At 33.2% G+C, this 27,745-nt stretch overlaps 1 protein-coding gene across 1 annotated transcript in view; it reads right to left on the reverse strand.

The window, feature by feature from the left end:
• IA-2 (tyrosine phosphatase IA-2) overlaps nt 1–27,745 on the reverse strand; it is an 87,716-nt gene that overhangs the window by 58,379 nt on the left and 1,592 nt on the right. The window contains exon 2 of the mRNA XM_088238554.1: nt 15,741–15,845. Coding sequence (XP_088094680.1) covers nt 15,741–15,840 — 100 coding nt within the window. The 5' untranslated portion in view covers nt 15,841–15,845. The remainder of the gene's footprint in view (nt 1–15,740; nt 15,846–27,745) is intronic.

The following is a 27,745-nucleotide window of genomic DNA, read 5'->3' on the forward strand; positions in this document are numbered from 1 at the left end:
GTCTACTTCGCACCAAGGAGTTGTAAAGAGTTCTCAGTACGCGGGTATTTTCGAAAACCCTGGCAGTACGCAGAACAAATCCTAACATCTTCAATGCATCACCACTGATTGTCTCTATGTGTTCATGAAATGTCAGAGTGCTTACAAATCTAACGCCCAGATCCTTAACATTCGATGTTCGTATCAGATTCTGGTCATTCATTTTGTAGCGAAAAAAAAGAGTTTTTTGGGCCCTAGTGAAGGACGTGACCGAACACTTGGAAACATTAAACCCAAGTTTGTTTCGCCTTCCCCATTCAGATATATTAGATATATCCGCTTGGAGAAGACGAAAATCGTCAGAAGTTGTCACCTTTAAAAACAGTTTTAAGTCATCCGCAAACAACAGAAAACGCGAGTTCAAAATTACATTTTTAACATTATTAATGAAAATTGAGAACAACAATGGACCCAGGTTAGAGCCTTGCGGGACACCCGAGAAAGTATGGAAACACTCTGACGCGAATAGACCGTAGGAGACGTATTGGTTTCTGTTTTGGAGGTAGCTCGCCATTAATTTTAACATACCATCCGAGAAACCGATCTCATACAGCTTATTTAATAAGACATCATGGTCGACAGTATCAAAGGCCTTGGCGAAGTCATTATATGAACAGTCTACCTGATGTCCTGCATCCAGAGCTTCCGTGACGTAGTTTGTAAAAACCATTAGATTGGTTTCAACCGAGCGGCCTTTCCTGAACCCATGTTGTTCATCAATAATAAATGGCTCTACTCGGGAAGTGACGATTCTACATATGATAATTTCAAATACCTTCGCTCGTGCAGAAAGAACAGCTACAGGTCTGTAATTTTCTACTGATGACTTAGATCCACTTTTATGTATAGGTGTTACTTTTGACGTCTTCCATGTTTCTGGGAAGACCCCCGTATTAAAAGAAAGATTATACAAAAAACAGAGGGGTTTTTTGATCAGTTCCACACAACCTTTTAGGAAGAATGTCGGAATAAAATCTGGTCCGAGAGAATTAGTAATACTTAATTTTTTGATAGTGTCGGCCACATCCTTCTCATTGATATTTTGAACATCAATAAACTGTGCACCGGTCTGTGAACATTGCTTAGCAATATAAACATCTAGAAGCGGAGGTTCATTGCTATATACTGTTTTAAAATGACCTGCAAACGCTTCAGCTATGTTTGCACCTCGAACCAATTAATGAAGAAGAACATATTGTTTTCTGATTATTTCGAAAGTCTACAAGTGACAAATCTAACACTTGATACGTCTTTCTTTATTTTAAATTTGTTTTAACATGGTGTAAGTAAAACAATAAATAATATGCTATGAATGTGACAATGCGATTACCTATCAAATTATTTGTCGTTTTGATTTTTGTTAAAATTTTCTTACGTTTTCTTCATATTTTGTAATACTTTATATTGTATTAATTCACATACTTATACCGAGCAAAAAACTCTAATATTATAATCATCAACGCTCCAAACCCAATGGTGCATAGAAAATGCACTGTCAATAAAGTATTGCGGTGTAAAAAACATTTTTAAAGGCCGTCCTTTTTTTTATTAGTTATATGGAAAATACTCTCAGAAATCCAGCAAGCACATTTTTGAGAACAATAAATGAATTTATTCATAAGTTGCAATTTTTTGTTTTTTTTTTTTTAATTAGTAATGTCAAAATGGCTACACATTTGATAAATGAACGCAATCATGATAACAGAACAATCTATTTATACAATAATTTTGTTTTAAAAATAAGCAAAAGTACTATTAAACATATTAAATACACAAAAACGCTTATTTCGATAAATATAAAAAAAATCCACCCTTCAGCCATTTTTTATTATAATGTGCGATACGATTTAAGTTTTATATTACTAGAATGTTAACTTATACTATTAGCCCATTTTGCAAACTTAAGGTGTAAGAGGATTTAAATGGAGATATCTGATAATACTCAACAGGAGAACATAGAAATGCACAAGAAAAAAGATAAATGTAACGTTTGTTCTATTAGTATGAACTTTACTTAAAATAAACCTATTTGAGAAAAGGCTTTTCAACAACACAAAGGGTTTCGTTATTTAAATGCACTCTTTAAGTAGAAAGAATATGCTTTTATGTAAAGATTTTCCACGAATGAAAGCAGACCTCATTTACATTCAATTCAATATCAAATTTGAGGAAAATTCGACAAATAGAATTCAACTAAAGAAATACCCACTTAAAAGATTTAAGTGAATTCTATTATAAATACTTGTTGGAAATAAGAATGTAAGTGCCATAAAACTTAAATGATTATTTGTACCAAAAAAAAAACATTTCAAGAAAATTAATATAATAATATAAACGTATTTGGAAAAATATTTTAAAGTGGTTTAAGATATCGTCATTTCATTTATCGTTAAAATATACATCAATAATTCAAATTTATGTGGTAAAAAGTACTAAGTGATAATTTTGTGAAATGGTTTCAAGGCGTCAAAAAAAATTCACAATAAAGGGTCGACAACCTTAACAAAATGTTTACGTTTTAAAAACATAGGTGGGAACACTAACGGTATTACTAAAGTGATGAGGTAAATAAATTAATCAAATGCTTTTATAAAGTGGGTTTACTTTTAAAACTACTAATACTCAATTCACATTAAGGTACACAAAAGCGAAATAGGTTCGTCCTAATGTTTATTTTGTTTACTGAATTTTATGGTATATTAATCAAATTTAAAAAAAAAATCTATCTCAAAAAAACATTGAAATTGTATAATAATATGTACATATTTTTTAAATTTTATTCACTGAATTTTATAGTGCATTTAGGAAATTTAAAAATTCATCATCACCATGATACCTTTTTCGAACATAATTGTGCATAGGTCACTGCATTGGTACATCAATCGCAGTGTATCTTAATCATTTTTGTTACATGAAGGTAAGATGATCACTCTTACGCTTCACGTACCAGTCCAGGGACTGTGAAATATTCCAGGGTGAAAACACTCTTTTAAATAAATATTTCATATCAACCATGTCAGAAATCGGACCCGAAACCTCTTGCGTGGTAGGCAAACGCACTGACCATTAAAAATGAAATTTAAAAACTAAAACGAAAAAATATATATTTGTCAAAAAACATGTGAAACGTGTGTATGTGATATATTTTATTTATTGAATTTTATCGTATTTAATAGTTCATTTTTAAAGAACATTTTTATAGAAAAAATATGTTTTATGCACTGAAATCTATATTACATAATATAATAGTAGGTAAAATATTGTCGAACTGCCATTTCTTGGAACGTGGAGAAACTACGACAGACGCTCAAATATATTTTTGACAATCTGGTTGCGCCACATGTACTATGTATATGTGTATTGCATTTTTACTTGCAGGGTGCTGTTGTATGGTATTTATTGCTTCCTACTGTTGTGTGGATGTTGCAATTATCCTTCTGTGGGTACAATATTTTTCTATCCGGCCCAATAGGAACTGTTCTGTCAACGAATGTTCATGTGATTTAATATTTCTAGCGCGATCGCTTATAATTTATTTAAGCTATCAATAAGTCATTACAATCCACTGTGTCGTGTTATCGTGCGCATTTATAATCAGAAATCGACAATTGCAGATCTGACCACGGGATCTAATAGAACCTGTCGCGAGAGAGATGTTCGAACATTAAGGTTGGAAAAATCCCAGTACAAGGTAGTTAACTGCTTTAACTTGTGTTGGTTTGGTGGTAAAGTAAGTGAAGATAACACATAGCAACGCCAAATTCTGCAAACCAGCTAACAAAGCAATATCCGAGCGTCCATCTGCTATCTGGCAAGTGGCGCGATCACAATCAATACCGACAAAATTATGAAATGATAACTGTGATGGTTTGGACGCGTAGAGCGAATGGATAACGAACGTCTATTATTTCCCTTTCTCAAATTTCATATTTTCAGGTGTTCGAATTTTACGGCCTGCTTCTTACGCCTGGTTGAGCTCAAAATGCTTAGCATTTTAGCGATAAAACGGCGTCGTATGGATTGCTATTTTATTTATTTATTAGTAATTTTAAAGGCTGCATGGAGTCAAATTTTTTTTTGATTAATTTTCACATTGATGGATTACGGAAAATTAAGACCCGAATATTTCTGTAAACGGGAAAAAAGTCACTTTCACAACACCAGAAATAAAAGTAAACTCAAATTCCATTGGTGAAAAAAAAATTGATTTAAAGACAGCTCAAATGTGCAATCGTTAACATTTATAATAAGCTATCAAAAACAATAAAGGAAATCAATTGTTAAAAGTGTTTTTCATTTATAAATTTTATTTTATTATTGACGAATATTTGGAAGACGTAAAGGAGTAAATGTATGTTTTTAAGCACTGGGCATCATAATTAATATATAAATGTTTACATAAGTTTCAAAAGTTGAAAATGAGCATCAAATCAAAACGAAATTGTAAAAATTATACGTCATTCGAAAGGAAATTTTCTGCTCTACAAGCTATTATGTTTGCTTTTAGTTATAGATATTACAAGGCTTGAAAATGGAATGTCCGCGCAAAGAGTTTCAGCTCTTAAACTTCGCAAAGATCAACATATGGAAGAATTTAACGGAATACAGATGTTTGAACATAGGAATAATGGTGAATGTAACTCAGTGTTTAAAGTTGCCACTTAAACCAGCCAATGACAGGTTATAATCCCTGTAAACGCCTCGACTTTTAAACTCCCTTCCATAAAATGTTGTAATATAAATATATTTTCACCGTTTATTTATAAAAAAATAAAATATTTTGGTCATACTGTAAAAAATTGCCAGTGGCAATAAGTCCGTCGTTTGACCATGTTTATCTCAGTTTTCTTATTTTGCGTGTATTACAATGTATAGAATGATTAACAAAAAATAATTATTATTATCTAATAATTATTTTTTTGTGACTTTTCACAAGAATGTGTTGTGTTTCAAATATCAAATCTCGAATCGTCGAATCTTTATTTTTGGGTATGTAAATATTTTTTTGTTTCTTTTACTACATCTTATATCTTCTTATTTTCTCTTTTTTTTCTTTAGAAACAATTAGTCTTATCTTCAACTCAATCTTTATTATTACTGAAATTGATTTAATTAAGCTACACACATACAATGTATATTTTTTATAATTTCTATGAAGAATGATACCAATGGATATATATGAAGAATGATACCAATGCTTACTAACAAATTGTATGTATTTTATGTATCCCTGTTAAACTTCAAAATAAAATTAAACAAAAAAATATACATATAAAATATGACGGAATCTGATTTTTATTACCTTTCACGGTAAATGAATACATTCAGTTTTATCAGATCAAATGTTTAGTGAATGAATGAATCCAAATAACAATGAAATGAACATCATCACTATCATTATCATAATTCCTTTTCCTCATCTAATGGTGCATAGGGCACTTCATTGATACACACCAATCGCAGCGTATCTTGAGCATTTTTGTTACATGAAGGTAAGATGATCAGTCTTACGATTCAGGTACCAGTCCAGGGACTATGAAATATTCCGGTGTGAAAACACCCTTTTAAATAAATATTTCATATCAACCATGTCAAGAATCGACCCCGAGACCCCTCGCATGGTAGGCAAATGCGTGACCATTACACCACGAAACGAACATCAGCTTTTAATATTTGACCTCCAGCTGAAGCTATTTTCGAAAGAAATGCCTGAAATTTGAACGTATGAATCACTTGTTCGTGTGTACAAGTAACTACGCCTTGAAATACCAACACGTCAACGTTAATTGACACCAATTAGAAAAAGAGTGAATTTCTCCAACTAAAGCGTATTATTAATGATATCATTAACGTAACAAAATACATTATAATGTATACTTCTTTGAGCCTTAATGTCAGTCCTTAATGAAAACATGTTTTATTTAGACAGATATCGACATCTCCTACGTATAATACCGTAAACCATGAAAAGCAATTTTACAGGAGGATTTAAAGTTATCTTCGTCCAATATAAATCTAAATGTTGAATAATTTTTGAAGAAATCGGTTACGCATATTCATTTTTATGCCATTTTTCATATAAGCTTACAAAAAACCATAAAATGATTTAAACACCACGCTTGCTAGGCGGATTGGTGTGTATAGTTTAAGCCGCCCTTAACATAGGGAACATACGCTATTTTTAGCCGCCCCCTCTGGGTCAGATACTTCGTAAGAAAAGAAAAAGAGTAGGAAGACAAAAATGGCAGTGGGCGGGTCATGTAGCAGGAAAAGAAGTTGATAGGCGGACCCCCAGAATACTAAATTGGAGACCATTCGAAAATAATAGGAAAGGGGGGAGACTACCGAGGAGATGAACTAATGACATCGTCGAACTCGTGGAAACAGAGTGCCCAGGATAGAAAAATACGAAGAATTTTGGAAGAAGTCTATAGTATATCTAACAGTGGAAAGTAACGTGCTGATAGTAGACTAACAATGTTATTAGTATGTCCAAATTCTGTAGACAAGAACTGGATAAAACCCCCTAGGGAGTTGTTACTATAAACATACCAGAACACAGAAGGAGAACATTTTAGAGAAGAGAATATATAGGTCTAGGCATATACTGGGCTTATGACCTGTCATTGGCTGCTCACTTCAGCCACTTAAACCAACGAATGACAAGTCATACCCCTGTAGATGCCTAGACTTCAATATTCCCTTCTCTAAAATGTTCTCCATCAGTGTTGTGGTATGTTAATACTTGTAGACAGGACTAGTACAAAATAATTATATTGTTATCGTGTATTTTTTGACAAATTAAAATTATTTCATACTGAATAAGACACTTTAAATTTAACAGATTCTTCAATTTAATTTTCAGAATATTCATATTTGCTGATTAAAACAGATTGATAGTTCAATTTCAAGTTCAATACAAATAATAAATTGATATTTAAGTATCGTGAAAAATGCTATGTAGAGTGCAAAAAATATTTCGTAGGCGCAATGAAATATTTATGTTTGTAATTATTAAATAATTTTTTTTGCATTTTATTTTATTTTACCCCCTGAAACCTGAATTAAACCGTCTGTTACGAGTTTGTTATTAAACTAAAAACCAAACTAAACACTTGGAAAGCTTTTGTTCTATGCAGCAGAGTCAAAGAGCTTCTCTTTAAGCGGAATCGAGTTATTACTTTAAGGTTTAAACGTTTGTACATTATTGATGTAATAACTTATATATATATATATATATATATATATACATATATATATATACATATAAGTTATTAATTTAAAAATAATAAATTAAGAAGATGCCCATTAGAGGGTGAAAGCGCTAATTGGTCAAACAAATAAGTGGAAGTGTACCAAGTATTTTTAAATTAATAACTTTCATGTAAATATAAATTATTACATCATTAGAATGAAATTCTATCAAGAATTGTCAATAAATAATTTAAATGAAAAAGTTTGTACTTTAAGTTTCATGGGTTATTTTTTATTAGTATGGGAAATAAATACAATTTGCAAGTACATCTAAAATCTAAAATGGTCATACAAAACATAAAAATGTTCTTAAATGGTAAACTGGTTTATTTTTTGATTTTACGTAGAAAAAAATTCAAGTGGAGGTTTGATTTAGTTTGATTTGTAGAATTATTTTTTTGCCTTCCTCGTGGGTCACGCGATTTATACATATTTTTTACAGAATCAATCCTGAGGATTGGTTTGCAGCAAAGTCCTGCTTCTCGTCCTCCTTTGCGCTCTATTCTCTGCAGCCCTCTTCATCTCAACATATGAGGCGCGGCTCAAGTCCTCCCACACTTGTTTTAAATACTCCCATCGCCCTCTGTGATTTGTCTATTTCTCTAATATACTTCTCTAATATACTCTCGTGGCGCACAATGTAGCCAATCTATTGGGCTCGCCTCTCTGAGATAGTTTTGATTAGATGCTTCCCTTTTTCGATTCTACTGAAAACCGCGTTATTAATGATGTAGTCACTCTTGGGAATTCCTAATATTCTGCTGTAACACTACATCTTAAAGGCCCCTAGCCTTTTATTTGGTAAGGCACCATGTCTTACAGCCATCAATATGCACCATACATGTCTGTGCAAATTGTTTGCGGAGCTTTAGGTCTTGCTTGACTCGAAAATCTTTATTTTTTTGTTGATTACAAGCTTGTTTGATGCATGCAGCAGTCGACGTCTCTTTTTGCTTTACCATCCCCGGGCTGCTGTTCCAAACGCTCTCGCGCTCGTAGAAAAAGCTTTTATATCGCGTATTTACATACTAAATACGTGTGATAAAAGTGCAACGCATAGGTGGTTTTCCAAACGCAAAAGCGTGCGTAAAAACGCATTTTTTACGCGTATTTACGTACTAAATACACGTCTACAGAACGATCTCTTCGGGCGCAATTCCATTCAGAATACCAGTCCAATGTTTGCTCCTAACATTATTTATCACTGATTTAAAAAAAAAACGTTTTATGAAAAATCTACTGCCCACTTCGGGAATCGAACTAGTTCAAATTAAATAGTATTTAGAAGTATCTAGGTTCGAGTCTTTCCTTAGTAATATTAATATATCACAATTAAAAGATTTATATTTTTAATTGAATGTGTACATTTTGTAAAAACATGGGCATATTTTAAATAGGTATGTGCGAACATTGAATTAATCTACTTGAATAAAATTATGAATCACATTTTAAATATGCTTTTATATTATTTATTTATTATCTATATGCGCCCAGAGGGCTTTTACGGTTTATGGTTTTATGGTATAACTAGTTAATGTGTAGGTACCTATTTAATAAACAACAATTTTAAAAAATAATTCAAAGAAGCATCAAATGACATTATGCTTTATAGATAAGATAAAGTACTGCATAAAAGTAAGTAAGTACATAGTTAAATGTGTTTGAAAAATTATAACAGTTTTATGGAGAAAATAATATGTTTCCAGTAGGTATTATTTAAGTCTAGGTAAGCAAAATAGAAAAAGTCAGAGTGATTTTTACAGCATTCGAATAATGTAAGTCATTTTGATTTTATCGCCGTACGAATTTCGTTGTGTTTATATTAATTTTTTTTCCATTGTATTTCGTATTTAACGAATCTTCAATTTAATGCAAATATACAGGTTTCTTTGGTTTACATTTTTTTTTCAGTAGGAAAATGGCTATTTTGGTCGAACTTTTCGAGTAAATATAATTAAAAACGATTTTTAGATAAAATGTCTTCATTATAAGAAGTATTCAAAATCGATCGTATACATTAATAGCAATTAAGCAATATTATTTCCATATCCAAAGTATTTTTCTTAGAATTGCTTTCTCGCCTATAATCCATTACATTCTTGGGCTGAAGAACTGGAAATCCACTCATCGATCTGAATTTGGTTTATTTTCGACGTTCCAAACTAATTAAAAGTTCTCGAAGTTCATTAAAAGTACATGTAAGAGAGTGGAAAACGACGAGATTCGGAAAGTAGAGATCAAGAAAACAAGTAACTCGACGTGTCATCAAATGCTTAAGCAGCTGTCAAGACATTTATCCTAGACATTGTGCCTTTAAAAAACACAAGCTGCGCCCCTGGATCTTTGCAGTTTGAACAACCCTGTTTGTTACACCCGAACGAAATCAGCCATTTTTATCTTATCCAATAGGAATCCGCGACGCAATTCTTTTTAATCGATCCCCGAGTGTTTGTATTTGTAGTGGTGTTCACTTGAAAGCATCTCTAAGAAAAATACACGACCCTACACCAAAAGTACCAAAACAAAGAGATTCCGTTGCAAATGGTCCTAATGTAAAACAAACAAAATCAGGGATAGGGTAGGTTGTGGAAGATCAGCGCGAGAGGAAATACGGGGGTAGTGTACATATATACCCTGGAGCAGGGCGCAGGGCCTGCCAGTCAGAAAAGAGCACCAAAGTATTTGCATGTCAGCCGCCCGCCCCGCTGATTACAAACAAAACAACTTTTACTTCGCGTGTCGATTCTATAACAACGGTTCTCGTGTGAATCGACAGTATTTGGCTTGGAATACGAGCGCTAATCTTACAAGACATCGGGTACAAGTTAATTAGTGGATTGGACTGCATACAGGTACGTGTAGTCTGTAAATTCCACCTGAGCTTTTCGCTCTTTGTAAGTTTCTAACCTAGAACGTATTTCTACAGGGCGCTACGTTACGCTACGCTACGTTACGTTACGTTACGTTACGTTACGTTACCCACGTAACAGGGCTTCGCATTCCGTCGCACTACCTTGCATCACGGTGCACGTTGCGGCAGGTTACGCTTCGCCCGCGGACCCCCTTTGCCTGATCATCTCACCCGGAGACCCGCGCTATGGTGCGAGGCTCGCCCGGTCGCCCGCCGTCCATCGCGGATTGGGGTTGCATCAGCTCGCTACTCGGACGCACCTCCGCTGAATTGACCAGCGTTCTCTTGGAGCTTCGGCCCTCCAGGGGCCTGAGCTGCGCCGCGGGACGCGTTGTCCTTCATTCCGGAGATGTCCATCTCGACGCGAGGAAGACCATACCAGATAAGACCATTCCACCCCTTTCTGTATGTCGTATAGTGGAATCCTGGTTAAAATCGCTACTAGCCGGCTTGATCCGGAGTAGTCGATAAGCTGTGGTCAAAAAACCTAGAGTTCAATTTGTGGTATAGGTTATGTCATTTATGATTACGAGGTATGCCTCCAACTATCGGAATATACATTCATGTACTAGTGGATAACCATCAAACTGTACTACGTCACTGTAATATCGAACGTCTCCGTATGAGATACGTTCTGACATGGGTTATGTATAAAACGTTCCGATCTAGTGTCGGTCAGCAATAACGGTACATTACAAGAGTAAACCTGGTTCGTAAATGTTATTCTCCGTGTAATCATTTATAGCTATGTGTATTTTTACGTCTGCCTGTTTTAACATTTAAATGTAGCATCTTGCAATAAACCTAGTTATGTAAAATACCCAAAGCTTTTTCAGTCAAGTAGACTTGTTTCCCTACGTTTACAGCGAAGAACATAGAGGAGATCACTGGACACGATGGGCAAGTAAAAGTGCCCACCTCGGATGTCGTCTCATGCTCCCGGGTAAATTATTTAAATGTAACATCTAGGTAAAGAAAGTGCCCCTCCGTACCAGGGGATAATATTTGTATGTACCTGTCCATTGGTTAACATTACCAACAATCTCATTTCCTTTTGCCGCATTGTAATAAAGTTTAGTTCATTCTACATAATAATATATTCTGTAAAATACATTTATTACCTAAATCGAGATCAATTCATTTATACTCGACATACATATATTGCAGTAGAGATGAATGATATTTTTGAGAAGATAATTTTGGGCAATTTTGGAATTACAGGACTAACGACCTATCATAAGCTCTGTAAATGCATTGATAACTCCTCAGAGAGTATAATTTATTCGTGTCTACATACGTTTAGATGTATCCAAAATATTGCTGACCCTTTAAGTACGAGCGTGACCGTATGTTAACAATGGACAACGTTGCAAAATACTATCATCATTCTTTCCGTTTCTAAATAAATATGGTCACATTAAAAATATTGCGTTCTTTAGTATGTGGTATCCCACGATATAATAAACAGTGTGTGTAATAATTGGCGAGTTTAAAAAAAGTTTATAAAATATATTAAATCCTCATTCTTGAAGAGTTAAAACTGGTTCTAAAATAATATGTAAAAAGTCTAAATTACTTTTAGGCATTACCCAGTAAGGACAGATTAAACTTACCCACTGCAATAAAGGTTTTATTTATTTCGTTCTATGAAACGAGAAATAATTATACTTATATAGAAAAAGTTTCCTAATTTCTCAAAATACAACAGATGGGAGAATTGTAGAATTACGGGTTTTTAAACATTGGCAGAATGGTACATTTAATACAGTTGTAATGTGATAACTTAACTAACCAATGAAAGTCATAAGCACGGTATATTGTATATGTGTAGACATTTATATTCCCTTATCAATGGGGTTTCCCCTTCTCTACTAAAGTATATTTTGATACTCGTATATTGCTTTATTAAATATTTTTTAATCTTTATTGATTGCGCTGATATCAACATACTAACCCATTTATTTAACTTCATATTTAAATGGATTGATATTGGCGCATTCATAAAAAAGCATAGAATTTTGAATCAGAAGATCAAAATATTAGGCTTGTACTTTAGAATGAATATTGTGAATACGTTTGGAAAGAGAAGGCATTTTTAAAAAAAAGTTTTAATAAATTTAAGAGATTTTAAACATTAAAAGTTACGCCTTTAAGTATCTAAGTAAAGGAAGATTTTACACAATTTTATTCAAATCATCCAGGTATTTTTAATTTATTTATATTGTACTCAATTAATAATGTACAAATGTACCTGCGTATTTCAGTTTCCAATAATTATCCAACCTATCTTTTTAATATTCGTCACATTTACGAAAAGTACGTGTGATTATGAGTAAACTCCTATTATAATAAAAATAATGAAAAATCTATTTTTGGACAGCTAGTCAAGCTCTTATGAAACCTCTATTTTTATATTGAAATCAATACGACTTTTCTAACCTACTTTCTTTCATAAAATTGGTCAATATTTCTTTTTATCCCTTATCCGGTCATTTTGGCCAGTTGAACGAAATAAACTCATCGAGCACTCTAAACAATGAAATATTTCAAATATGCATATGGCACTGCAATAAAACATAAGTTGTTACATAATGTTAACTGACTTTACATTTGTATCGATTGTTGCGCAGTATGATCGATAATTCTGAGATTATAATGAGCGGTTTGTGTGTTCCGTCAGCATAGATTGTTTCATATTCAAACATACAGGACCAACCGCTTTGTTTCATATTCCAATATACAGGACCAACCTGCCAACGGGTTTGCCTATTGGAAATCGGAAGGGCTACCGCTATGCTGAACAACATCGCTCTGGATGTTGATCTGTTCCATGTATCCGAAGTGGTTTTCCGGAGCAGGATTCTCCTACTACCTTGACAAGAGTCTCTTTATTGTATTTTTTTATTTTTTATGAAATGTACGTCTTGAATTTTAGTTTGTTATGTACATGTTATTCAAAAATAAATTCATTGAATTGAATTGAATTTGAAATAAACTATTCGGAAAAAAAATGTATTCTCGAAATAAAAAAAAACATTTGAAAGAAATATTTCGTATTGATCTAGTGATGATAAGTTCATTCTATTCGTATACCATGAGGTGGAAAATTTCATAATGTTGAATATTTTAATACACATCGTATTCAATTCTCATGTCAACATATTTTTCACGATTCTTGGCATTATTTATTTTATATCACTTTGATATAGAATTCGGGAGATTATTACCAAAATACATTGCCAAAAGAAAAATTCAATTTAGAACCATAAAAAATACAATATTCATTAAAAAAAGGAGAAACGCGGATATACATTTCGTGATATAAAAATTTTAATATCTACTACCTAAGTTCACTTTTAGAAAAAAAAATCTTTATTATTTCATTTTACTCACACTACGTATAAAGAGTTAGAAACTACCTTAAATATATCTTTTCTTCAAGACCGTCGAAATAAATTCAACCTTCTAGTTCTATTTAAAATTGTCAACTCACTCTTTGATGCGCCTGAACTACTGAGCTCAATAAAATTCAATATCCCAACTAGAAACCTCAGACAAAACTTACTCTTTTATACCGATAACCATAAAACAAACTATGGTTTTCATTCCCCTATGCCCAGAATTCTTAGGTCTGCCAACAAACATACCAGTCTTTATTTCTTTGATAACAAGTTGTCTTCTTTCAAACGATCACTTAGTCAAATTCAATTATAAACACCTCTCTCCCGCTTCTACTCCTACAAAGTCTACTATATACCATTGAGTCTGTCTACTTTTTTCATAATAACTTTCTATATAAATATTTCCTTAAAAATGCCCATATATATATATGAATAAATGAAATATGTGAATCGGGTTGTGGTCCTGTGGCTAGCTTATCGGACTCGTGGATTAAAAGTCTGTGGTTCAAATCCTATTCTACCCCAACTTGATTCCCATTTTCTAATAGTGAGTTATTTACAACTCGTTGAAAATGGCCCTCAAAATTAAATATTTGGGTATTCCATAAGAACGCAAGTATTTCTTTTTTAAAAAATATATAAAATAATAATAAAACAGTTTACGATAGTCGATTACTAGTTGTTTTTTTTTTTATTAAAGTAAAAAAAAATCATTTAAAAAAAGTATCACCAAAAATCGAATACTATTGTTTTTTATACATTTTCATTCAGTTTATAGCGCCTCAACAAAGAAACTTATTTTGTTTCCAAAAGCAGTCGATAGCTATGTTAGTAAAAAAATAATAAAAATATATTCATTACTAATAATAACGTGGCAGGGTCACAAATTACTTCAAATGTTAGAAATACATATGTACATTTTATTCCTCTCTAAATTTTTATTTCTTACATTCGTGCTTTAAATAAAAAACATGTTTTAATAAATAAAAAACATGTTTTAATTTAATCATACAAATGTACATATTATGTATATCGTACAAATACATGACGGTTAGAATTTTGTTTTAAAACTGGAACAGTTTTTTTGTTACAAATTCTCTTTGTCTCGCCTCCTCGGCCATGAAAAATTTTCCGCTTTTCGCGAGAATTTGAGCACTTTTCTGCTTTTAAAAAAACAATATGAGTGTCAATAACAGGAATGTGTGGGATCATAAAATATTTCATCAGAAGAAAATAATGTCAAAGAAAAACAGCCTGAAAACATTCCACAGAAAGGTTAAGTACGTCAATAATTTAAGGTTTTCCGAATTCACAACACGTAGTCATCTAAATTTTTGAGTTTATTCGAGGGGACGATAGTATAAAATATTCAACACGATAGCTATACTGATAGATATATTGATATATCCTGTCAAATTTTATTTTTTGAATACTTTTTGAAAGTTTCGCGTGGATCGGAATGACCCGAAATTGTTTTTCGAGCAAATAAAAATATGTTTTTATCGGCATCTGTAAGTATCGACTTATGTAAATACATATATAAACCTAGATATACAACTGGATAAAATTAATAATCAATATGATACCTAGATATTCTTACACATTATTTTACTATATATTTAGATATTTGTAAATACAAAAATTTGTAGGGAAATTTTTTACTCACAATATGATATATTATGTACAAAGGGGACAAAAATAAACTTTGCTACTTTACAGGCTTTAGATCAGTAGTAGCAGTGAGTGTTTTAAGCTCTCCGAGTAATAATTCGCTTTCGCTTAAAGATAAGCCCTTTAGCTCTATTAAATAGAACAAAAGCCTACCAAATTTTTGGTTTGGTTTTTAGTTTAATAACAAACGTGTAACGGACGGTTTCGATTTGCGCTTGCAATTTTCGACCTGAGTACCTACGAACCATTGTATTGCTGTAAACTGTAGCTAATTTCGTGTTTAATAATCGTGTAATGGTTTTTGTCCGTATCAACGCCATTTCAACGCCAATAAAATTTTATCCGGGTTTTAGCCGGTTTTCTTCAATTAAAAAAAACAAGAAAATATCAATCAACCATCGTAGAAATTTTGTACACTTTATTAGCTACCAGGATGATATAAATAAGAGAGTGGTGTTCCTTACCGACATTGCCGTCTGCCTGGGCTGGCAGTGCGCCCCAGCCGCAGTAGGCGACCAGGAGCAGCAGCAGCGCCCGCGGGGACAGCGCAGCGCTCAGCCGCATACCACCTGAAAGTAGCAGGAAAATTAGTAAATCGTTTGCCTCTCGCTTTATAATGTTCTCCTGATCTATAATGTATTGTATTCATATTTTTTTCATTAATGAACATTTTAGATCAAACATTTTATTAAAATAATCGTGTATGGTGAGATTTGGAGCAAGCATGACACAAATATTTCATATTTAAACATCATTATGTTGGAAAATAAATATCGTTTATGTATAAATAGTTAATTTCTGACGCACACACTTAACGAATGCTGAACGCATTTGATAATATTTTTTTATGTGTTTACACAACAAACTGATGATAATAATTGTAGGTGAACAGTAGGTAGGCATACAAACCATTTAGAAGAGCATAATTGTATTATTGTTACTTTATGCCACGAAGTATAGGATCATGTTTATTGTTGCAAAAAGGAGGTGATTATTATAGTTTATTTTTATGATCAATCCATAGAATTAAGAATAGTCCAGAAACCGCATACGCACATCAAACAGAAGGCGAATAAACTACTCATAAATGAGTAGGTTTACGTTTTGACCCGTTAGTTTCTTTGCAGACGTCGCTCAGGACGCAACTCCTGATTTGAATTCAATTATGTCGTGACGTGTCATTTTAAAGTGTAGAAATACTGCTAGGATCTTAAAAAAACACGATACAATCACATTTTATGTGTAATTAGCAAATGAATGTGTATGTAACAAATCCGTTACTTAAAAATTGAATTATTTTTCCATCTGTCAGATTGTCGAAGAAACAAAATGAACATTTTGTTAGTGTTGCCAGGGTAGTAAATTGTTTACCCTACTTTGCTCATCTAATGAGAGAACTAATGAATATTGGATCTCGGATTAAACAACTCGATCGTAGACATTTGACCGACATTATCTTTAAAACATCAAATATTATTTTACATGATATAAAAATATCAGTTTTATGTCAAATAAAATTTGTTTTATATTTTAAGTTTAAAGTTCATTAATTCAATTACTCTTATTAAATAACCCTTTACTTATCTACTCTGTTGTGTCAATCAATATTTCCGCGTGCACAATAAAATTTTAGAGAAATTAACAGATTGCTTTTTTTTCCTTACATTTGTGTTATAATTAATTTTTTTCCATCGTGCAACATAAGGCGGCGGCATCACGAATGCGCGCGGCGAAGGTGAGGCATAGTGAGGGAATTATTGGACACAGTCCGATGTATTTATATATGAATTTACGCTCCTTCTGGACTATTCTTAATTCTATGGATCAATCTTAGATTTTTTGCATTATGACCATAATACAGAATAAAGCAGAGTACGCCCGAGGACAATACAATAGACATGACAATGGTGTTTTGTCCCAGCTCCGGGAACAGCCTCGACCGTTTAGGACACGTCAGTGGGCTATTACAACATAGAACAAACTGACCGCATTTTTAAAAAAAATAATTATTTTTGTGCTCCCCAAATATTTAATTTTGAGTTTTTTTTTTGCGAGTTATTTTGAGTTTTTTTTTGCGAGTTTTTGCGAGTTTTTTTGCGAGAACTTTTTATTAGAAAATGGGAATCAAGTTGGGGTAGAGTGGGATTCGAACCATGGACCTTTGATCCGTGAGTCCAAGACACTTAACTAGCCACGGGACTACAACTAGATTAATTTAAACACGGGACGCTGCTAAAATGGATGGAAACAGAACGACGCACGCGGTGGTGCGAGTAAAGCTCGGGTTTCCTAGGACAGCGGTGCCCGTATTTTAACGGCCGTAGTGAACATTAATGCGGTTGACAGCCGTCGTAACGGTGACTAGAGAGTGGTTTCCTATAAAAATGGTGTTGATAACACCGTTAAAAAATAAAACCACTCTCTAGTCACCACTACGACGGCTGTCCACCGCATCACCGTTCACTACGGCCGTTAAGATACGGGCACCGCTGTCCTAGGAAACCCTAGCTTAAGCAGTAATTGAACGTAGTTATGCAGAAAGCGGCCAGTCCACAACTTAAAAAAAATATATGTTGTTGTTTTCGGGTGCAGTGAGGTCACTTCTATGTTCTGCTAAAACAGCCAGACCGTTTTTATACAATTAAACTGTAATAATCACCTACAGAAAAAAAGTGTCGATCATAAAAACGGCATTTCTCAATTTGCAAAAAACACCCACAGCACTAAAAAAATCTGACGGTTCTTTAAAAATCTGAAGAATCTTAAGAAACTGGTTAAATACATACTTGTATTCTTGTTTTTAATGTAAAAAACTAATGTATTCATTGTTTATCATTTGTCAAAATCAAAAACATTCCAACTGTCGTGAAGATTTGATCATTCACTCGTTTCATAAAGCTATTATCTCAGTTTCACTTTCTATGGCTGGCTGATTTCTGCATAACTACGTACAATTGTCTCACCGAGATAGCATATCAGTCTATCTCTAGAACAATGTCTTGATCCATTGTCCTGTCTTCTAAATTTCTATTCACACTAGGACAGTAGGCCCGAGGCTGGGACAAGATAATATTGTCCTGTCCTCGCGTGAATTACGCATTACAGCTATAAATATAAATATCATCTGCCATTATGGTTAGTTTGTAGCGTTATAGTAATCTTTGTAATAATAACGCTATCGATCACAAAGCTGTTTTACATGCGAGGTATCTCTGTTAATTTGGTGTTTATCTATTTTATCAACGTACGTATCCATTATTCTACCTGCGTAAAATTATTATATCTCAATACCTGCTCCAGTTACTTTGTGATCTTCCCGGAATACAATATTATTATCAGCATAATTATTATTATTACAAACAATTACGATAAGGCCATTGAGTTTTTTACATTATTTGATAATATTTATGCTCGCCTGCATCGACCTATACACATAGACGCGCCCTAAAGAGTTAAATACATGTTTTTTAAAAGTAGTGACATATACAGATCACCAACTTTTTCTTCTGAAACTTCAGAGGATTGGCTTTAGTGACATTCTTCTGAAGCTATTCACAAATTATCTTACAGATCGTAAGTAATATCTGTCATATGGACTGTATCAATCTGAAACATGTAATACCTCTTCAGGAGTTCCTCAAGGATCTAATTTGGGACCAATGTTATTTATAATCTTTATAAATGATATTGGTAAACTCATAAAATTTTGTAATTTTCTCTTATTCGCTGACAACCTAAAAAATTTTTGTGAAATACGGACTTCTTCAGATTGTATTAAACTTCAGTGTGACATTCAAAATATAATTCAATGGAGCAAACAAAACAAATTATTCTTCAATGTTTCCAAATGTTTTGTAATGGCATACACTAGAGCATCCAAAACAATATATTATCGTTATCTCATGGACGGAGTGAGGCTTGAAAGGGTTTTAACGTCCAGAGATCTCGGGGCGTTGTTTGATGCTCAGTTATCTTTTAATCTTCATAAAGTTAATCTATGTAATGACTCCCTTAAAATGCTTGGTTTTGTTCTTAGAAATGCCAAGATCATGATCATCTTTTTCCGTCCGTCGGACAACGTCATCGTTTCGGACTCTATCCACCCGGAAGATTTTTAATATCCTCCTGTAGCACCACATTTCAAAATTCTTTGGGTGAGTGTCCACGTTTCCACGTTTCCAAAACAAACATTTCACGACAACCCTGCCAGGAATCGAACCCGAGACCTCATGCATGGTAGACAAATGCCGCGACTGATTACACTACGAGGCCAATTTATCCCCACTCGATTTCCCTTTTCAGGGTTTTTACCTGAGAGTAGTCATCTAGTCGAAAACACTCGCTCACATTCACATAAAAAAACAGTTACATTTAATAACCATTTTACGTTCGATTGCAATAAATTGTATGAAAATTAAGAATATTTGAATTCTTCTTTGAATTTTTGTTGACACTAATGTCTCAGTACCCGCTATTATTGAATAGTTTGTCGGGACAAAATATGTTTAATATTTTATGTGTTTATAATGTAAAATAAAAAAAGTGTAATAATATGAATACATATTTCAAGCTTTACTCAGAGAAACAGTATCTTTACCTTCAAAAGTGTAACTGTAGTAAGCAATCGGTAAAACCTCATTTTATAAATCGGATTAGAGGTTGGCACCTTTTTGTTCAAATTTGACCGAGGCAACTCGAGCTTAAAAAATATATATTTCTATGTAAAGTACTTGTACTATTTCGTCATTCGAATAGCTATGCATACGATATTATTTCATCTAAAATATATACGAATTATCCATTTCACATGTCGTCACATGTGTTGGTGAATAATAACAATAAATGAATAACAAAAGAATACCTACAATATTTATTTATTAATTTTAAATCTTCAAGGACAAAGAATAATTACTTTAGCAGACCAAAAAACAGACTGGAAAATGAGAGAAAATTGTGCAAAAAATTAACAAAAAAACCGATGTATGTAAAAACTTAATTGATTCAAAATAACAAGTCTTTTTTTAATGGGGAGTTGAAGCTTACGCACCATTTCAACTTAATAACATTACATTATATTATAAACGTTCAATAATGAATAATGTGGGAACAGGTAATGGGATTGGAAGGAGACAGGAAGGGGGAGTAAGGAAAGAAGAAGGAATAAAAAATATATGTTTTTTATAAGAAAATAAAGGAGGTTAAGGTTCTACGGATAAATAGTAATGTTTCAACCCTTTCTTGATAGTGGCCAGAGAAGGTGCATTTTATACATAAAGAAGTAGCTCATTTCGCTAGCACCTTGAACTGAAAATGAATTGCTGAAAAATTATGTGGTGTGTTCAGGGCTGGTATTCCAAATGCTCTCGCGGCCGTATTAAAAAACTGTATCCTCGTGTCGCGAGATTGGTTCTGAATAGCACTCGAGGAATGGAAAGTGTTGTCTCCTGAAAAGAGCGAAGTGATAGACCATGATCAGAAGGGTAAATGAAATTATCTGCGAGATATTTTGGTGCGCAAGGATTGTGAAGAATATTTTAAAGAAGTTCTAGTGATTGAAAGTTTATTTTTGGATTGAAAATAAAGCGGATGCTTTGGTTCTGCAAACGCTCTAGACGATCAATGAGCTCGGTAATCTTGGTATTGGCGTCAAGATAGCAAATACTCCTACTATGGCACAGAGAAGACAATATAATAGATTGGGACAGATTTGTTTTTGCTGTGGTTGGAAGAAAATTCCGAAGTCTTTTCAGCGAATAGAGGATGTTGTAAAACCTTTTCCCAGCCTGGTTTGTTTTTGCCACGTTAAGTATTGGTCCATAATTAACAAGAATAAATAACCAAGATTTTAAACTGTTTTTATTACAGGAATCCCATTGTTGTCAATTGCAAAAAAAGCAATGGTTGGAAAATTAAGAATGGAGATTAATTTGTCTTTGACTACCAATTTCTACCCGTCATTTATGATGATCTAATAAAAGTTACGTGAGCCACTTTCCACAATCCCTAGCTTATATTTTACGACATTGTTGTAATACAAAGAAAATCCGTACTCGAGATTATTTCTGATGAAAAGTTGAAATAGTAAACTGACGTATTAACAAAAGGCATAAGAAAAGAAATACCGAGAAGACTATCTACGAGTAAAATATCAACAAGAGCAGGTAACATTATATTTTACTCAGTACCTCTTGCTCACAATATTTTATGATTTCCTTTAGACAGCATTTAATTAATCCATTTGACCTTTATGTTGTCTCGATTACATAATAATATGCCTTTCGACAAACATGAAAATATTAAAGTTTATTTCAACAGAGAGGGAAAACATTTTTGAGAAGGGAATCTGGTAGTCTAGGCATTTACAGGGCTTACGACCTGTCATTGGCTGGTTTAAGTGGACACTTTACATGGGCAGAATGGTAAATGTTACATAGTGTGTAAAGTGGCCACTTAAACCGGCCAATGACAGGTCATAAGCCCTGTAAATGCCTAGACTACCCTTTTCCTTTCTCAAAAATGTTTTCCCTCTCTGTTGCAACAAATTTAAATATGAATAACTCCTTGGGGAGAAAACCCAGACAGTCTGCAAGCATTTGGACATACTCAAAACATTGTTATTACGAATTATTTAAAATTATTTCATTCACGGTGAATATATTTATAGTAAGGTGTGATTATAAAACATATTGTACAGTACAAAATTTAATGAAACGTGATTTTTAAATCACTCTTATTTACATAAATTGATATCACAGTGTTTTCGGTAATATTGGTCTTTTAAATCGGTTCACCCTTTTACAAAAATAATGCTTCCACTTTAACCCATTAACTACTGATAATAATTTTTGTAGTTCTATGTCGTCATTGGAATTTGCATGGCGTATTCATTAATATATTTGGATGTTTCTTAATAATTTATCATGCTTTTTATGTTTTTATTGTGATCATAGAAAAAATCCACTGTCAGTCGGCCATAGCTAAAATACTTATGGAAAACTGATTTTTTTTTACTGAATGTAGTCAATATAAGAATTCGTTTTTACCAGCATTTTGACAAGGATAATCATGACTTAAATATACATTTTTTAAATGCATTTATAGACTGATAATGATAACGTAAATACATTTCTTGAAAATAACATGTCATTTACTGTACCTTAAATTTGCAATTTCATACACGGAAATTAACAAGTATAGTAAATACTATGTAAACAGGGGCTAAGACGTCACAAATAGACGATATTGTTTGTTAATTATATAATCTTCTGATGACATTACCCGCATAATTAGAAAAATAGTCGTTGTAACGGTGTTTTATCGGGTCCCACTTCTAGTAACGCTTTATAATACTACCTATCTAGTTTATTTATTGGTCTGTCCAGGATGGAAAGTGAGAGTCTAATCACGTCAAATAATACTCGTAGAAAATTCCATTAAAATATTGAATATAATGTTCCAACAAAGGTTGAATTTACGGCCCAGCGAGCTCTACACATTCTTGATCGGCCATGGAATACACAAGCTCATTTGCCCACTTAAAAACAGCGGTTATTCTAAAATTAGTATGCACATAATATATATGTTTTAATTAAGGTGCAAATTTTGACCAGTGCGTATATTTTTATACTTGAAGTTTTAATAAATGAAAATATGTTTTGATGAATGAACTTTCTATACATACTAAACCTTTTTGTAATTAGATTATTTACGGAACCTGATTGCACGGCGCAGGTTTAAACTACGCACTATGGGTAAGCCTAGACTACCCTGTCTGCTGTCTGCCTAATATTATACGTGGCGCATCTTGATTATTTTTTTTACATAGAAGGACATGAGGTGATCACTCTTTCGCAGGTACCAGTACAGTAACAGTGAAATATTGCACCGAAAAATCACATTAAAAAAAAACAATATTTCCCATCCACCCTGCCAGGAATCGAATCTAGGATTTCAAGTATAGCAGGTGAACGCGCCAATTGTATTCATTATCTGCCGGGACACGGACAAATAGCTACGCAATCAATTCGTATTTTATATGTTAAAATTGAAAAATTTGTATAAAATATTATGCCAACTCCGCTGTCTGGTTGTCTTTGCTAAGTTTTACTTTGTTTCCTACGTAAATGTATTCATCAACCATAGTGATTTTATTGCTGTTTTAATAATGTGTTTCCTTGTTGGATTCATAATCTTTGTTTTATCAGTATCTTAGCAAATATCGATCCCGGAATCTTTTGCGTGGTCGATAAATGCGCAAATCACTTCACCGCAAGATGGATAAAATGATAACTCTACCAACTGTGAATCAATAACATCTTGGCGAAAATGAAAACAAAAATTACCTGTGAGATGGTAAAATCGATATGCCATCGTCGGGGTAAGTAAAATGAACGTATTACCCGTACTTCATTATGCTATTTTTGTAACGAACGCAATTACAGCGCGGTATAGCGCTTTTACGTACTAAATACAGTTATAGCACGCTGTAAATGCGTTCGGAATACCAGCCGGATTGGCATATTATTAGGGGTAGTTCATATTTGAATTATTAGCGCATTTCGATCAAATTTTATTTTATTCTTTTTATCAAGCTAAGTTTCTATTTGAGAGGCTTGTTGACTAGTAGGAAAAAGAAGATACTGACTGAAGAAGTTTATAAAAAAATCAGAGCATCTAGACTAGCGGTCCTCAACCTTTTTGTCGCCGCGGACCGGTCAACGTTTCATAATTTTACCGCAGCCCACTGGGGGGAGCCACATTGACTAATTTTATTTAAAAAACGAACAATATATTTGTACAATATAAAATAATAAAATATACAACTGTGGTACATAAGTTATAGTGACAAATAATAGTAGAGAAAACACGAGGTTTGTGGGAAAAATGAAGAAAAAATATAATATAACAATGAAGGATTATTAAGTTTCAGATATTTTTTTTATTTTCTTTTGGATTCATGTGTATTTTCAATATTTTTGAGGTTCGACGGAAGGTTGAAAGTATTTTTTTCAAGATAGAGAAAACAATTTTGAGAATGCTCAGAGTTTAATATGGGTATTTTTATATTATTCTGATATCTTAATGTTCCTTATGTTTGTCAATGCTTCTTTTTTTATGTTTTAAACTATTCTTTTATTAACAAATTACAACAGGGATGAAGAATACCTTAAATAAGGGAATATGGAAGTCAAGGCATTTACAGGGGTTATGACCTGTCATTGGCTGGTTTAAGTGGCCACTTTACACTCTGTGTAACATTCACCATTTTGCCTATGTTTGATTATTTTATTGTAATATTTAAATCCTATAAATTGTATACACGGACAATGTTCGTTAATAAATAGGTAAATAAAATAAAATAAAATCAAATAAAGTTATTTATCTATTTTCCTTAAAAGTTTTGATGTTGAAATTTTATGTGTTTTGATTTGATGCTAAATAAATGAGAACCCTGAGCTTGCTTCATTGAAATGAGATGATTCCATCTGGGAGATGTGGGGGATGTGGGGGATGTGGGAGATGTCGGAGATGTGGGGATGTGGGAGATGTGGGAGATGTGGGAGATGTGGGGATGTGGGAGATGTGGGAAATGTGGGGATACTGGGGATGTGGATCCTATTAAGGAGGTTATGACACCCGAAATGTCTCGATTATGTCCAGTTCATTTCTTTGTTTTGTTTTGGTTGCTGTCAGTCAGCACTGCAGAAAACCCCGCTTCACATAGATAGGATGTCGGGAATGGCAATAGGGATTAATTTGAAGTCATTACAGCACTATGATAAATTTTATAGGTATGTTCGATTTTTCAAAAGTAATTTTGATTTTTTTTTGGCCCTTCCGCGGCCCGGGGGTTGGGGACCACTGATCTAGACCATTGTAACAATATTTTGAGTATTTGGTTTTTCACTCCCTATGGACTATGGAGTTATCAAGAATGAAATCTATCGCCACGGAGAGGGAAACCATTTTTGAGAAGGGAATATATACGTCTCCGTGGTGTAGTGGTTAAGATGCTTGACTCTCGCACGGATCGGTTCAGAATATCGAAATGAAAATGTGATTTTTCTCAAGCCTAGGTGTTCTGTGATGTGATTCACCATTGTAATTAGGCCTCCTGGCCTGTTACGGTCCACAAAAAAATCAAAATAGAAAAATAAGTCAAGGCATTAAGGCTTATGACCTGTCATTGGCTGGTTTAAGTGGCCACTTTAAACACTGTGTAACATTTGCCATATTCCTAAACTCTTACAGTGTGCAATTTGGCCACTCAAACCAGCCAATGACAAGTCATAAGCCTTGCAATTGCCTAGACTTCCATATTCCTTTCTCGACAATGTTTTCCCTCTCTGATGAAATATTTAAAAAGATATATTTACCAATAAAATTGCTAACTATCTCATCGTCATTCCCTTTACGCACCTAGTGGTGCATAGGGCACCGCATTTTTGCCCCAAATGCAGTGTATTTCGATCATCTGTTGTATAAAATTTATCTCTAAAATATTAAACTATATAGTAGATACTAACCTCCTCAACAAACTACAAATAAATTCTGGATTGAGAACACTTAGACATCGGCACATATTCTAACTGCCTTTGTTTTCAAGCAATGCAACATAACACACACCTTTGGCCCGCATGTGTCGGGAATATATCATATACTGCCGAAATAATTAAATCGATATATTTCGTGATACTCTCCCAACTTTTTTGAGAATAATCTCTAAATAACAAGTACATAACAACTTATTTTGTATTATATTGTAGTATTATATATTTTTTGAGAATCAAAAAAAAAACAGCAAATATAATTCCATCTATTTTGTGTAATTCTATAATTGAAGATATATCCAGGAGAAGTGACGCCTAAAGGTAAAATGTAGATGCCTCATATTTAGGGGTATCCGAATCAGCCCCATGTATGTTCCTCGATTTTGCATTGTTTTCGAGTTATGATTTTCTTAATGGGTTTTTGAAAATCTTCGACCGGATCGGTTTTTAATAATTATTATTTTAATTTTTGGATGGTTTTTTCAGGATTTTTTTTTTAAATTGTACTTTTACGCATAAAATAATCAGCTTTGCAGCATTAACGGAAGCTACAAAAGATTTGAATTAAAATGCAGAATTTAAGTTCGAGCAAGTCAGACTTGAACTTTCAACTGAAAATTAAAAATGTAAAAAAGGAACTCTTTAGTTTTTGAGTTATTTCAAAAACAGCGCTAGACTCTAAGCTTTTGTAATAATACAAAAAAAATGTACCTAATAGTCTATTATTTGCTAAAATCAGCCTTCAAAGATACTGGGGTCGTATTTATATCCTCGGTAGATTGAATAACTACTAGACCGATTTAAGTGCGGTTTTCAGCGAAATATAGATCTTTGCCGTGAGCATATTTATAGCTCTTAAAATCTGCAATTTATTGAATAGAAAAAAGTTAGGAGCGTAATTTTTTTTTCATTTTCGCCAGGGCTGCATTTGTCAAGAATGCTGGAATGGAAAAAATTGGAAGGACGTTTTTTTTTCGTACATAAAAAAATATTATTTTGAATGTTTACAAACAATTTTCGTTTATTATGAATCCCAATCAGATTATTTTCTTAAATTCCCCATAATTTCTAGCTATTTATTTCTTTATACTGGATTTTTTGGTAAAAGGAACTAAAATTATATTTACTGACATTCAATACATTTTTGAAAATCGTATTCCTACATCAAGTGCATCCCTGTTGTCGAATGAGCAGAGTTTGACATTTGCAAAAATAATTCTAAATTTGAATATTTATTATTTTGAGTTATGGAATTTAATTATAAACAAGTACCACACTACCTTCTTACAAACGAAAAGTTGTATGATCTTTTTTAGGTTTATCCGAACGGTTTTTACACGTTTTCAAGTCACAGTCAGGCATTTTGGATTCGAATTAAATGTCAGGCTCACGCCGAAACCCGAAACCCGAGAACGGCTAAATACGCGTTGAGTATGACTGAGCATTTGGGCATGAGTAAAGCGTCATAATTTAAGAGTGCTTAGTGTGCGTCTTTGTATCAATAGGTCGATGATTTTATTTAAGAAAACCGAACCTATTTTTATAGTTACGTAAAAGCAATATGAAGCAAAGTTTTGTAAGTAATGTTTTATCTAAAAATGGAACGTGGTCTGACTTTTCTTCATGCAAACGTATTATGACGCTAGAGCAGTGTTTTTTTGCACACTATAGATATTTACTATCGGCGTGTCCCTTTTTTAAAATTTGTTTTATCATCCAAAAACCCTTACAAGAGCCCAGGTTTATCTGCTCGTTTCGGGTGCACGCTATTCAAGTCTGATAAAAATTTTCGAAAAACGCAAAAAGGAACGAAAAAGGAAATTTTATTATGTTACTCTGTCTAAAAAAAATAACAAAATCGGTTCAGTTTTAAGGTGCAGAAAATGGGACAACGAAACGTCCGACTTGCGGTTGTCTTT

This window comes from Micrasema longulum, unplaced genomic scaffold, assembly GCF_059751315.1.
Source record: "Micrasema longulum isolate JH-2025_06_02 unplaced genomic scaffold, ASM5975131v1 h1tg001917l, whole genome shotgun sequence".
Taxonomy (NCBI): domain Eukaryota; kingdom Metazoa; phylum Arthropoda; class Insecta; order Trichoptera; family Brachycentridae; genus Micrasema; species Micrasema longulum.